A 15,999-nucleotide genomic window follows, 5' to 3' on the forward strand; every position below is an offset into this window, starting at 1 on the left:
CTGCTTCAGAGGTTGTGTCAAGTTTATGTGGTTTGTTGGTTGTTGACTCACTTTGACATCTGAATGTATGATATCACATGATGGGCATGTGACTGGATATGGAAATGCAACTATCCCTGTCTGAGTACTAACTAACAATTATTCTAAGATAATGTTGTTAAAAACTATTAATTTATTGATGCATATGAATTCTGAAAATTTGAATTTTTTTCAATGCTAATTTTTCACAGTACTGATATTACTGCTCTTAAATGCATACACATAATTGGACTTTTGTTACACATCCAAGTCTCCAGTTCAGTCCAGACTGGATTATCCAAAAGTTCTCTCCACTGCTCACATACTGTCCCCTCTGACGATTTTCATCTCAGGTTAGCCGGCCTCTTTATGACTTAAACCTTCCCTTTAACTGCTGTTGAAGCCGAAGCACTGCAAAGTTTCCCGACTCACCTCATAAATCCACCCACATATCTGATTTCTGAATTTGGATAGGAAACATTCAAACTCCTAATAGGTTTCTGCGCCTGCAGAAGGTTTACCTGATAAGATCAGAGAAGATTTTCCTGTGGCCAGACAGAGCACCAATGGGAGGAGGGTGTAAGGGCTTAGTGAAAATCTTGTTTGTCCTGTCTGGTGGTCTGCAGTATGACTGACACTTCGGCAATGAGAGCACCCCCCCGCCCCCGGGGAGCAGTGGTCCATGCAGCAGGAGAGGAGGATGAGATGGAGGAGGAGGACTTGGATTGACACCATCAGAGGAGGATGAAGAGGAAACAGAAAGAAGTAGACAATAAACACAGGCTCACGTTAATGAGGACTCTCAGTTGTGCTCTCAAGTCGTCACAAGATAAATGTTGATAACATGTAGAGCTCAGTCTAGACTTTAATGTCTGAATTTACAGTGCATACTGAGTTACTCTACCAGACATAATTAGGTTAATTATATACAGTACTGCTGCCTGTTAGAGGCTCTGTGAGAGAAAAAAAATCATTAATGTGCCAACATCCAACACAGTGAAATGCCTTCAGAGCCGTCACTGGCTTCAATTTTTACTCAGAGAAGTTTTCTTATAAGCCATACAAATCTTGACAGCAAATAAATAGTGATGGATAATCTCACACCTATTTTAATGCATTATGAGCAGTGGCAGATCTTTCTGTAGGCACGTGGGCAACTGCCTGTGTGTTTGTTGTTTTTTTGTCAAACATAAGGGAGTGTGTGTAGAACATTAAAAAAGTGAAAACTGAAAAGCCATCCAGGGCGAACTATAAAGTAGGAAAAAAAGAAAAATGAGGAAGACAAGATTTACAAATTTGCACATGCTGTCTTCTTTCATTGTGTTTGTTGGCATTATTTCACTAAGTTGTTTAAGTTTGTTGATTTCTCATTACTTTTGGTTTTTCTTCGGAATTTATACTATAAATGTAAAAAAAAATTTAAATAATAACAATAATGATGATAATAATAATAATAATAATAATGATAATAATAATAATAATAACAACGAGGACACTTCATTTGGTGCAGTATCTGCACTAACATAACAACTAAGAAGCTATTGGTATACTAAAATTCAGACATTTTCTTACTAGACTAATGAATTGATTCTGCTTTTTAAATTTTAAAGACACTGTCACATGGCTCAAGGACAGACTGTACAGTATGCTTCAAGATGCAAACCCAAAATAACTAAGGTCATCTTAGGAGAGAGCACATCATCAGCTAATGAATGCATTTCTTTTATTTACCAGTCCTGCAGCTGTTGAAACTTATTTTCTCTCCCAAAACTGTGAGCATTTCAGCATTTCAATAAAGGCATGGTTGACAGACTTTTTCTCCCACAGAATGAATATTATTTGGTGACAGATAAAATCAGACAAGTCTCACAGCCTCTGGAAATAATTTACGTCCTTATATGACCTAATCGTATTCAAATGTGGAGGTCTAAATGTGGGGAGTTCTTCATCGACTTTACTGGGTGAATTATGTCAATGTCAAATGTACGATGTGAATCAGCAGCGCCTGAGCATGACAAATGTAACAATGCAAATAAACAACCTGAAAAGGTCTATTTTAAGTTGGTGTTTGTTTAAAATTCTATTTTTGACAGTTTTGTCATTTTTCTACTCTCCTTTTGTGTCAAAAAATCCTCAAAGAGAGGGTTTTAAACTATTCTTGACAGACTTCCTGCAGTTCAGTTTGTGTTTTTTTTCCTATTAGCTATGTGGTTGTTTCCTCCAACAGCACTGCACAATGTGTTTAGGTGAAATACTCACCCACCAAATTATTATTTCTGTTCTGTATGTGCCAACACTTCCTGTTTCATACAGTGTGTAAATACTTCATGTAATTCTTGCGGGAGCTTAGATCAGTTACTCTGTAGCTCAGTTAATGAGAATAATTTAACAAAGACTGGCTTTGACTGTCTTTTAATAAAACTCTTGCAAAATTGAACTGAGGTTACTGATTTAGTGCCACAAATGTGTTTAAGTTTGACAAAATGTGTCTAAAAAAGGAAAGCTGTATTATTTAGGAAAAAAAGTAAAGCTCTATTATTTAGTTGTTGGTAAATTGAGCTGGGACGTGTTGACAAGCCTGGTGGACAAGTCCTCATTTGGGAATGAGTGGCAGGCCCCACAGGCCCGTAAGAGCAGAGAGGTTAACCTGCTTAGGGGGTGAAAACACTGAATCAACATAATCACATTGATCCTGCGTCACTTTCCTCCCTGGAGGCGTGACTGAGGGGTAAGGCAAACTGTTCGTCTATCAAGGGCCTGTCAGAGGAGTTAAAGCCCAGAGGAATGACTTGGGGCCACCTAAAAATCACAGAAACCATCCCGGGAAATGTTGGAGAGGACATAATGACAGAGGAAAAGTGGTGTAATGTTTGGCAAAACAGTCAGGTTTTGTTTTTTGGTTTGTTTTTTTTGGGAAACTCGAGTTCACCCCCATCAGTAGTAACAACCTTGGCGATCCCTGGATGGTGACATCATGAAGTCAAAATTTGTGGAGACTTTGGATTATGACAAAATACTTTTAAAAAATGAATGACATCAGCCACAGCTGTACTTTGTGTTAAGTGCTAGAAAGCAAATGCGATCAAGGTGAAGATGGTCAAAATGTTTAACATACATTCAAAACATCAGAATGGCAACACTGTCGCTGTGAGCATGTTAACATGTCAACAGGAGCGTATCTGATTTCCCATCGTCCTTTGTTCAATATTCTGCTGACACACAGTAACCCTCCCATTGTGTTTATGCCACTGTCTTGTCAATTTCTTGTCACTGTCTCTGCCAAATGTAACTTAGGTTTACTCTGCAAATCAATACATAGGACATTTGAGACAAAGAGCAATAAAGAAATTAAAGGTCATACACATACACAGTAACCCCATATTTACCAAAAATCTCGTGAGCTGCTTTAAAATATTCTTGTCTCCACTCAACTTAGCTCAAATTTGATATGATCTTGTATTCATACTTTTTATTTATTTATTAATTCTATAATGCACATGCAAGAACATTTTTATATGTTTAATGGAAGTTAAGGGGATTTGGAAATGTTGAAAAGATGCATGTTTTTTTGTTGTTGTTGCTTAATGTAGCCTGTCTTTCATTGCCCTGATGTTTGTGTCTTGCAGTGTTGGCAGCAGGAGTTGGTTGATGTAAATTGCGTTGAAAATTAATAGAAACAATCGGTCAAAAAAATACAAAATCAATCTTGTCTCGCTGTCTAATTGTGTGACAATCCTGTACTTAAGGTCTGGTTAGGTTTATGCACATAAAGCACTTAGGGTTAGGAAAAGATATTGGTTTTGGTTAAAATGATCGCTTGGAACATGGAACAAATGTGCAGGGGTTACCATCTATACACGACCAAGATCAAAGATTCAAACTGATGAGTAAGAGTGTGAGAGCTAAATTAATAATTCCAATACGTTTTTTCCATGACCTTGAAAAGTTCAATGTATAACCGTGAACGTGAGCTAGAAGTAAATCTCAAACTTGTGATGCCACCAAGTATAAAGTCTGAAGTTGTCCCATAGACGGTGACTGGGAGCCTGATTTTATAGACCTACAGAATGTTTTTGTTTTTTTTTCTTTTTTATACCCAAATTAGTTTTATACTATTGTGCTGTTTGTAGCTACACTGGTCCAGAGAATTAATTATCTTTCTTCGTGCTGATGTTTTCTGAAGATTTATTTTGCTTTCCTTTGTTTCCTCAGACACCACAGACACCTGAGACACTGTGAAAATTACAACAAAATAAAAGACGCAAAAGTGTCCCAAAAAATACATTTTCCACTCTTTCCTAAATTCTGTCACATAGTGTCCACTGTTAAGCAGTCCAATTATCACAAAAGAAATGTGCTAAAACAAGGTGGCCAAAAAAGCACAACCAGTGTCCATGTACGGCACATTAACATTACACAAACATGAAAACAAATAAAAGAACAATTACCGTGTAGACTATCGTCACTCTCGAGTTGTACTGATACATTCATCGCCTACAGCCGTGTTTCTCTTACTCACAAAGCCACTGACCTATGACCTCACCACATGACATCACATTTCCCACAATGCCCCCAACAAAACTGGGGTGGTATTGCACTCTGCAGTGTAGTAAAGACCTTACATCTAGGCAACACATGTTTAGTTAAATAATTTAGTGTACCTTTTAGACATATTTTTTAAAACATTTTACCTTTTTAACACCTTATTTATTACCATTTTAAATTACTTTATGAACTGAAATGGTTATGAATATATAACTGAAACATGTACCTTTAATACATCAAGTGGCTGTTCTGTGTCATTGAGAACATCTCTCCCAATTTATTGTCTGTGCCCTTTGACATCATAGGTTTTAGTACTGTAGACTTTGGATTTGGGAAAGAGTTGTTCATGTTTACTTGTAGTTTTGGACTGTCATAGTCCATAGGAATAACATATGAATATGTATGTTGTTCCCCTTTAACCTGTTTGGAGATGAGAATAGTTGGTTGTTATGGGTTTCTTACCTTAACCAGACCTTTGACCTCTTTCTTAACCAGAAATTACACCTGGCCCTAGACCCCTTTATTCTTTCTTTAATTGGCTCATTATTTTTTCAATGAACACATTAACCCTAACCCTCATCCCAACCTTTAGCCTTTCTCATATATATATATATTTTTTGTTCCTTGAGCTGCAATTAATTTGGTAACTGTTCACCTGACAGAAAAAGTAACTACATTTAGGCAAAGACCTGCGCTAGTACAATTTCATCACTCTGGGTCACAATTTGCCCCCCATGCCATAATAAGCAAATAAAGACCAGGAGAACATCTTTTTCAGGTTCCCAGATAGCTGCCAAGCCACAGACCACTGCAGACCACTGTCTGAGAACAACAAACAATGACACAGGTAGTTTTTTTAGCAAGCAATCACCATCACTAGCTGAGATAGTGCAGCCGAAAGTGGTTGTTTTTTTTTAGCAAGCCATCCAGCGGCGATTGTGGCACCAGAATTTTGTCTTTTCAGAACAATAACCATGTGGCTTTTGTGTCTAAACATAACCACACATTATCCACAGTGTTGTTGAAATGCAATGTTTTAACATATTCACCACATAATAGCGTGCAAATGTTACAGATCCTTGGTTTACAGTTTTTTTATTCTGAAAATTGGGTTGTTTGATAGCCAGCAGAAAAGTAGGCCTATCATCCAACTTGGAGACAAACTGCAGGGAGTTAACTAACTTTACACTGTGTGTCGGAAAATAGGGAATTCTATAATTAAGCGTAAAACTAGATCTGTACTTTCCAGGATGGTTGCACTGGAAGTGAAAAAAAAAAGTTCTGAAACTCTCAACAAAAATGAAACTTTGGAAGAGTTCACAGCAGGTACTTACCATGCACTGTATAATGCATTATGGTCTTTCATCCTGTGGAGCAGTAAGATAGATGATGGGTACAGAGGCCCCTGACAATGGCTGTACTGTTCTGTAATTCCTCTTGGTATCTACAGTACTCCACACAATCATCTCTGCCTTATTTGAAAACAGGGTTTGCCTCAGAAAGAAGAAAAAACACTTTCATCTCCCATCAGACGCCAAAAAAGTGAGCACTTTTTGGTTAGATTTAGGGGTTTTTTTTTGTTTCTTGAGCTGTGATTTCAGAAAATTACATGAAATAATGGGGAGATCATTATTTTACATTGTTGAACTGATAATTAGCAGGATGGTCAGGTATGAAGCAAAATCTGATGTAATTAATTAGAGTCTAAAAGCCACTGCTTTCACGGTGGCTTTGTTGGTTTAGTGGCTTCTTTTTCTTGTTTAAAACAACAATAATTATGTCCAAAAGCAATTATGTGTTCAGGTTTAAAACATCTCCCGCTTACATCATGGGGTGCCCCTGCAAATTTAAAACAAGCAAACACTTAGTCAAGACGATCAAATGGTGATTAAAGCGATGGTGTGTACACATAAACATTGAATTTGCATATAAACTTCAAGTTCAAATGCATAAATGTGGTCATGCTTACCAATGAAAATTACAATTTTATACAAACTGTCTCTGAATGCATCAGTTATATACAGCCCTTACTAATCTTAGTAACTCTGTAGCTCTATGCAAACATGTTTTTATTTCCCTGACAAAATTCATTCATTTATTCAGTAAATGTGTTTATTGTTTCCAAGCAAACTTGCAAGAGAAGCCTAAAGAAGTGATGCAGGTATGAAGGAAACGATGAGACAAGACTGTTTTTTGAATAAGGGGTATGACAAGAAAAGTTACACTCTGAACAGAAAAAAATCCTCTGATCTGACATGTTGATCACACAATCCTCTCTGCTAGACTTCTAGGGCTCCATGTTTTTGGCTCAAGGCTTATTTGGTTTATTAGTCTATGAGGGGGTGGCATATCACATAATGGCTTAACTCAAAGCGGGCTTGCACAATAGTTATGACAAGGTATGCATAACACAAACTCTAATTGGACATGCACTCAAAATTTCATGCAAATCCATCCAGAGCAGGCACTGAGTAGTTCTATGCTAATCCAAGGAGGGATGTATTTAACTGTCACTTTCATTTGATGCATGTCCTGAGTACTCTAAGACTTGTTTGAGTGTCAAAACCTAAGCTTTGAACAGCAGAGTACACTTTCCAACTCACAGAATGACTGATAGTGGCTGTGTGGTTATGCACTTTGCAGAGTCTTAATAGATTTTGTCACACAAGGGTCATAATTATGTCTCAACTCTTGTCAATTTGAACATCTGTGTGCCTCAGCAGATATATGTATATGTAAGTATGCATACATAAATGCACATTTCTATGTGTATATGTAGGCGTATGTATGTTTTATTATTATTGCTTTTGGTTTATATTCTCCTCATCTTGGAAAGCACTTTGTACTTTTGCTGGAAAAGTTCTCTACAAACTCAGTTTTTTAGTATTATTGTCATAGTCAGTGACCAATGAAGAAAAATACTGTATGTAACTCAGAATTAAAGGCCATTTTAAACATCTTATCTTTAGACTTTATATTAGAGAAAGATATTTCATAAGACTTGATGGAAACCACATAGCCAATATGTTTTATAGACAGCAATATGAGAAATGATAAGATGTTTGGGAGAGTTTCTGATAGCAGGGACAGACTGGTAATGAAAAATGGCTGCAGACATTTTGACAACTGTTGGAAAAAATGCTCTCTGTACTGCTTTGGAAAGGAGCTGTATTGGTTTTAGTTAAAACTTGAATTACTGCCTTACAGTTTTATCTCTCCGGAAACTTGTCAAGTTGCAGTTAAAGTTTACACCCATTTATCTCTGTCAGGACAATAAGACTTTGAAGGAATTTAAGGTTTTAGGTGTATTTTTTTTTTTTTTTTGAGAAACATGGATGCTTCACACATTTCTTCAACCCAACAGCAAGATCTAACAAAGACCAAAGATTAGTGTCACCAACATTTTGCAAAAAATTATGATGTCACATGAAATTAACCTTTGGCATTTGATGTATAAAGTGTCATCACTTCATCATGTTAGACATTTGAGTGAAACTTTGTCATAATAAGTGTATGGACTCTTGAGTTATGGCAAATAAAACAACACATTTTTGTGAAGTTACAGTGCCCTATAAAACGTTTGACCACCATTATCCCATCAATTCATCATTCAGTCCAAGTGAACATTTGTGCCTAATATTTAAAAAAAGTACTATACTATAGTATATACTTATACTATTATTTTCACTGTTTGTTCCTGTTGGCCTATACCTGGGGCCATCACAAGCTGAGGAGCACCCCCAACTCTGGGCTGCTTGGTCTCAGGGGGCCAAGATTATTTACATGTGAATATTAAGGTCCTACAATTGGATAAATTGTCATACAAGTCTAAAATTTAGCAGGGATTTTAATAAAAGAGAGGAGTAGCAAATTAGGATTCTGTGGTTCGCTGCCATTTCAAAATATCATCCAGAACATCCCCGGAAGACAAACATTAACTGTCCACTTGAAGAATTCTGGACGTCTATGCCAAATCTGAGGAGTGTTCCTCAGATATTACCTAATAAGACGGACAGACAGAGGGAGGGACGGACAGACGGACAAACTTGAAATCATGGCTGACCATGTTTGTCGCCAGCGGGGAGGGACACAAAATTTTTGACTCAAAACTTGAGAAAATAAAAATTAGAAGAGCTGAACGAAGCTTTGAATACATTAAATGACAGTTTGCATGTAGAACTCATGAACCAGTAGTTTAGAAGTATGTTTTACAGAGATAATTAATTCTACGGTCCATAAAAATGTGTAATACAGACACTTTGTATTAAAAAAAAAAAAATTTAAAAAAATTAAAAATTTGATATTAACATTACACCGAAAACATCAACTTCCCCAGTGAATAACTAACAAATGGCAGCTTCCTCTACATACAACAAGAATATTAGGCGAACCATTCATTGACTACTGGGTATTAAAAGATGGGTAAAACAGTTGAAACTGAGAAAAGTGACATTTTCTGGACCTGTGTTTAAAATGGTTTTATTTCTTAAGATACAGGTATAATTCAATATCGACAAAACTTTCAACAACAGCATTCTTTTCAACCAATAACAGGTTAAAACTACATGTGAAGCAGCTTCTGTCGATATCATGTAACCACAATCCCTGCTGCTGGCTCCACTGATGCTCAGCCAAGGTAACCAAGATTAATATCTCAAAGCAAAAACACTTATCATGAGATGCAGGCTGATTTCTGTGAGTCTAATTTGGAGTAGCATATACAGTAGTGTGTGCCCATCATGGTGCTACACATTCATGAGGCACTAATATTTGGTTTCCAAATTTTAAAAAAGGCCATTCATATTCATATTTTGAGTCAATTTGTTGACTAAATGAGGGTATATTCATTTAGACATTGCTAAATACACTGAAAAGAAATTAAAATTGCTGAAAAAAGTCATTAATAATTCTATGTCACAAGCCTGCTGTTGATAAACTCTAGAGCACTCACAAAAAGGAGAAGTACTCCTTATTTAAAAGGAAATTACATCCATATTTGATTAATTCTATGTTTATTTTCCTCCTCTACTTTATTCATGTTCTTTCAACACAGACAGCAAAAAGCTGTTGAACCCATCAACTTAAAAACTAAAAATATCTGAAACTTTGGAAACATGACAGCTGCAATTGGTCCTTTACATTTCACACGGTGCAGGTATGCAATTTCAGTAACCTTTTCTTAAATTATAGTCTCCAAATGATTAAATGTAAGGAAAAAAAGCACACACCTTCTAGCACTATATTTAACCTCAGACAAAATGAGTGAAATAAACTTTGAAAACTGTCAACACATAAAATCATTTTTTTATACCAATTATCCTTCAGAAAACAAGCAAGCAAAACAGTTTGTGCAGTTTTTTAGGCATATTAGAGCCAACTATAGATATTGTCATAAAGTGACCATTTAAAGGGTCTAGAAAGTGCTTAGAGAGTGTAAAAATTTAAGTCAAAACTCCAAATAAGACACAGTTTTAGAGCAGCGTGCAACTCTGTCTCTGCTACTGCAATAAGAGAGTCTCCTCCAGTGGAAAAATGACCAATTTGTGTCATTCTCGGTCTGTTGATAAGTGAATTCTCGAGGTAGGATTGAGTTGGAGGACACTCCCAGAATCCCAAAGTCAACAATAGTATTGACTGAGAAAGACACAACAGTCAGTCTCAGTGGTCTTATTAAGGGGAAGGATGTGTCAACTCAAAACAAGGCGGGAATCCACAAGACTCCACTGCAACAACTCCTTAAATCCAATAAATTAAATTACAACAAATTACTGACATCCATTTATTTGTTTATGAATCTGTACTTTCTAGTCCCTTTAAATTATGGTGGGAATATCTACAAACATGTCAGGGTGAATACTGGTTTTCAGTGCACATATTCATCATCACTTAAGTCTGAGTCGTCTGCCTCCACCTCTCCTTCAATCACAGACTTCTTCCCTCTACAGCAGGACACCACCAGACCTATGAGGAAAGCCTAAAAATAATAAGCAAAGCACACATTAGGAAATATTTCATAAGGATCATTTGATCGATAGAATGCATCAACAGCACCAGGAAAGAAGCTATTAAGTATTTTTGCTGAGGAGATTAGCTCTGTGCAGTCTCGGAAAATCATTTTTCTAGTAACCTTTTTTCTCTGAGTAGAAATTAAATTATGTGCTTCGGCTCTCACACTATTCCCCTGAAGAAAATACTCTTGAACCGCTTTTGAACTAAATTAAATGTTTTATAGATGTTGTTGCTGTAAATGTTTTTTTGCTCAAAAGATAAAAAAAACCCCAAAACAAACAGTTTTCACTGTTTTTAATTCATCTTTGCCAATAATGAACAAAGGTCTTATCTGTCTGAGCGCTTTTATTTCCCTCAATTTCTTACAAAGACTAAACTGTAATTCTCACATTCTGTAAAATCAAGACGATGATTTACACCGTTGGACTTACCCCAAGGAAGGCCCAGTTACCAAAGTAGTAGATGGTGCTGAAGAACCAGAACTTGTGGAGGAAGAGATAAGATCTGGTCACAGTACACTGGTCTGAAAGCCATAGAGAAAACACAGGGGCATTGATAACAATAACATTTATTTCATTATTTGTTTATTTATTTGCTGCAGGTATCAATATTTTTCTCAGTGTTGTGTTGAAGTCTGTTCCCTCATTGATATACATTTTCCGTATTACACAGCAATTGGCTTTTGTATTATAGATGTAACTAATTTAGCTTTAGATTTTAGGGAAATGCACAGACATCTATACCTCTCTAGTGACAAACTTTGCACAGATACAAGTCAATATATTAAAGATCAGACATTTTATGTGACATAAACAGAAGAAAAACACATTGAGTGCAGGGGGACTTTAATTAATCTGGGGCCAAGTGGAAAAGCAAAAGTGACTCCACCCATTTAGTGTTTTTCAGGTGCAGGGTTTCTGCATGAAACAAATAAATAAATATAGTTTTTAATACACCAGTAAAATCAAAATGATAAAGCCCAAAGTAATGTGTAATTCGGTTTGAAAAGAAAAGAAAACTGTTTCAACAAGAGAGTGCAACTGCCTGTATGTGTGTGGAAGGAATTCCTCTGCACTTACATTGCCTAAATGCAAGTCATAAAGTTGCCGAGAAGGGGTTTTAAAAGAAATCAGCAGCATGCACAAATACAACTTTCCTTAACCCAAAAAAGCAGAAGTTAAAATACTGTAGCGATGGTACATTCCTGACCTAGGGAAAACTTATTGGCCATAAAAATTCTGAGCTTTCTTTGTGATTCCTGAAGAGGAAGGCTGAGGAATCTGGCCGTAAGTAAGTGAATGGGAGGTCAGAATTTTTTCAAGCTTACTTTCAAAACTGTTGTTTTATAAATATTTTTCGAAAATATTTAAAACTTTATGATTAAAAATTCCAAAAGAAATAAAGTTACAGCAAACTGTTTAATTTCATAAGATCTCCCTCTAAAGTGCACTCAAAACCATCCTCTGTAAAACGTAACCGTTTTAAATTAAAAGTCTGCTAAATCAAACTATCCTAAGAAATCCTCCACCATTCTCTATTTTTGATTAATTGATACAGAAACCCCCGAAGGAAGGAAGGACAGAGCGAATCATAAAAGTAAGAAAAAATAGATTTCTTTTATAAAGTGACCGATGAGGAAGAAGTTAAGAGAAGAAGAATCGTGCACAGGTAAAGGAAGTGAGAAGAAAGGAACGACCACAGACAGACAGACTGAGGGGACAGCATTTTTGTCATTAGAGAAATATGAGAAGTAACTTCTCTTTTGTGTGGACTACCATCCAGAAACACAGCATGAGTGCAATAAAACGTGACACATCTATCGCTACATGGTGTTTATAATTGCACAAGTGTAGCACTTGTTATACATCTGTGTTATAAAGGAGTCCGCACTCACTTAAGAGCCAAAAACAGGCTGCTATTACTACATGGAGCTGTGCCTTGGGCAATTTTGTCACTGTAACTAAAAAAGACAACCGGTCTTCTGAAAAGAGGAAAGCCATGTCACTGTCAATGTGAATATGGCTTAACCAGCTGATAGAACTGGGATGATGTAAGATTTAATGGAGCCTTGCATCAAATATATCCAGTATTACACATTGAAAAGGCGAAAGGTAAAAGCGCGACACGCAAGAAGACACCAACAAATTGTCAAGACAGTGAACCATAGGGTTATGGGTTATTCATGTAACCCCGATTCTCTGATGAAGTAAGAGGTGTGCAACTTCATCTGGGACCCTCTCAAACTCTCCAGGTTTTTTTTGAAGTGCAAATGATATATGTTCTTTCAAAAAGTCGATAAGATCTAAAAATAGTACTGTTGTTGTATATAGTGGGTTCAGACTAAGTTCAATATATGTTGACGATATCCCATTGTTACCTTTCAATTAGTAACAATGGCTTTATTCTGACTGATGTTTGCCAAAACCGTTAACAAGGACCTTTGATTACAGTTGTTAAAGGTTTCAACACTTCTAAATTTTTGATACCTCGTGTTTAAAATGATACAATCTCTATTAATTATAGATTTGATAGAATCTAAAGTACTAAGGTATAATGAAACAAAACAAATCCACAATCAGATTTTTGACCCATGGCTGCGCAGATGAAATAATGTTGCCTGGATCGAGACCTTAGAATCCATCCACTCTAACAAACTGACTGATTCGTCTGGCATTGTGACACAAAACAGCAGTTTCTTGGATAAAATAAAAACCAGTGCACACATTGGGGGGATTAGCCAATCAGTGCCATGGGCGGGACAAACACCGTTGTCAAGCTGTTGTCCTGAGTAAGCACAATAATGGTGAGCACTACAGATAAGACAAATGCTGCTACTGAGGCTGTTCTAAATTGAGGTCTTCTCATTATCACGTGACATTGTAGTGTTTTGTTCCTGTGGAAATTGATTAGGGTGGATGATATGTCAGACTGAGAATGGAAATGAATTGTAACAAGTTGAGGATTTTGTCTAACATCAGGAACTACAGGGAAGATGATCAACTCATTCTCAAAGGTTGGTAAACGTAAAGGTTGGTAAAGGTAAAGGTTGAGTGAATAGTTCAACTATTTTTTTCTGAGCAGTGTTGGGAAGTAACTAGTTACATGCCACTTCACCTTCACCTTCTTTTCCGCTTCTCCGGGATCGGGTCATGGGCTACATGCCATTAACTAACAAATGTAATTGTAATCAGTTACAGTTACTGTAAAATTATGTGATTAAATCAAGATGTTGGTTACAGAGGGGTTACATCAGAATATATTCTTTTTGGTAAAGAACTTTTTTGGAGAATATAACATTCATTCTGTTGCTTTGCATCTTTTAAACCCATCTGTTAAATCAATTCAATTTTATTTATAAAACCCAATATGACAAATCCCAATTCGCCTCAGAAGGTTATACAACATACGACATCCCTCCTTGGAGCAAAACAGATGAGTTATTGAATCTTAGCTAATAAACTGTTGAAATGTTAAAAATGCTCTATAATCTATAATCTGGTCCATCTGTGGGCGGACTATACAAATAAAGACTTAGTGTTACTTTTTCTTTTACCAGTACTCTGTGTGGGTTGTTAATTTTAATAAGGAAAAAATAACTGTTTGCTCAGCCTGCTGCCCCCCCGACCCGACTCCTGATAAGTGGACAACAATAGACGGATGAACGGATGGAAAAAAGTAATCTATTTAGTGTATTGTGTTTTTTTTTTCTTGCCATGAATTTTATACTAACATTTTATTGATGTTTAAAATTCTGGTATCGTGACAACCCTACCTTTGGTACTCTACTACTAAGTGCAGCCATAGTCATGAATAAATCAGTCAAGAGAACATTTCTGTTTAGGAGTGATGTCCTCACCATACAGTAGACTCAACCACAAAAAAGTTTGAAAAGTTTTCCTATCCAACTCACTGATTTACCAAACAGCAGCTTACTTACTTATTTAAAAAAGGGAGATTTGTGTAAAAAGTGAAAGGAGTAAAAACTTCAAAGTTATACTGTCATAATACATTTAATGAATCACTTTGAACCTGACACTATCCTCAAAGGTATCCATTTTCTGGGTGCACCTTTCAAACTGGCCCTTGCAAGCAAACTCTTGAGTGTGCTATGACCAAAAACACCTCAATCAGTATTGAATACGGCCTGTGATCATGAATATAAACATAAAAAAATGTGTTTATTGCAAATAAAATCCAAAAGCTCTCTCCATCTGTGGAGCAGCTTGGTGCTTTGTGTTGGTGACATCACCTTTGAATCCTAGCGCTCCAGTTTTCAACAGAACTTGATGTGGCTATTGATCTGACTGGGATAGACGGCGGGAATAATATAAGAATTCTAAAGCCGAGTCATTGCTCTTTATGTGCATGAATGAGTATTGGCAAGCATGGGAAAATGCTGATGACGTCAAATGCGGGAAGTGCCAATGATATGCGTGCAGTGTCTGGGTCTCTCTTCAGTGCTCCAATTGTTTTTGTGTGATAACACAAGAAGAAAGGGAAGAGGGGGAAATGCTTGCCTTCAGATCACATGTATTCATTAGCTCAGCCATGCACACTAAAGCAATAAAGGGAGAAATATTTCAATATACTCCTAATCAGACTTGTATAATTTCGACAGAACAAGGCGAGAGAGAAAGTCCACAAAGCTTAAGTGAAGACGAACTGCACTGTCTGGCTATGTTAGAGAGCCATCTGGAGCATTAACGCTAACCCTGCTGAGCTGCTCCTATCACACTGTTTCTTACACAGCTCTTCACACTGACTTGAACCCCATGAACAGTACAATCAGACTTATACTGAGCTACATGACATCAAGGTCTGCAGCAATACCTCCATGTGCTTTAGAATGTATTCATTAAAGTGAGCATTTTCAAAAGCTTTCCCCTTCAGAGTGCTGAAATTTTAATTCCAGGTCTGTGCTGTTTCATCTACGGCAAAGATTAAAAAGAGTGGCTCTAAAGGTTTACTGACAATCAGCTTGTACTTTACCGGGATCAACAAATAATAGAAAAAGTAAGTCGATCTTCATCCCCCGTGACCCCACTCTTTCCCTCCAGTACCTCAGCCATCTGTAGCTCTCCAGCTGCTCACCTGAATTGCAGGGCTCCGAGTGGGACCTGCAGATGGTTCACAACAGTGGTCTGCCTAAATATATTATCATGTACACCACTGACCCACTTCACCTTGAAATCATTACCGTTCTCCGATAAGAGCACGGGGCAATGTGCAAGTGCAGGTAATTTCACCTTGACTCATGATACCAGGGTGAGTGCTGCCCCATGTAGCATGATGCATTATGTATAACTTTCATCCCTGCATTCCAACACAAACACATGCATAAAAACCCTGAACGAAAACACACACACACACACACGCACACACACGTACACATTGTGTTCCTTGTGAAAGCCTCCCTCTATCAGCGAG

At 36.9% G+C, this 15,999-nt stretch overlaps 1 protein-coding gene across 3 annotated transcripts in view; it reads right to left on the reverse strand.

Moving 5' to 3' along the window:
* Nucleotides 1-9,026: 9,026 nt before the first annotated feature.
* Nucleotides 9,027-15,999, reverse strand: part of lmbrd1 (LMBR1 domain containing 1) — a 66,010-nt gene continuing 59,037 nt past the window's right edge. For all 3 annotated transcript variants that reach the window (XM_088086290.1, XM_042501813.2, XM_088086291.1), the window contains exons 15-16: nt 11,004-11,095; nt 9,027-10,537 (exon numbers count right to left, since the gene is read on the reverse strand). In XM_088086290.1, the coding sequence (XP_087942416.1) occupies nt 10,427-10,537; nt 11,004-11,095 (203 nt within the window). In that variant the 3' untranslated portion in view covers nt 9,027-10,426. The remainder of the gene's footprint in view (nt 10,538-11,003; nt 11,096-15,999) is intronic.

The sequence above is a fragment of the Plectropomus leopardus genome, chromosome 13 (assembly GCF_026936395.1).
Source record: "Plectropomus leopardus strain MGB_pleo_1.0 chromosome 13, ASM2693639v1, whole genome shotgun sequence".
Lineage (NCBI taxonomy): Eukaryota > Metazoa > Chordata > Actinopteri > Perciformes > Serranidae > Plectropomus > Plectropomus leopardus.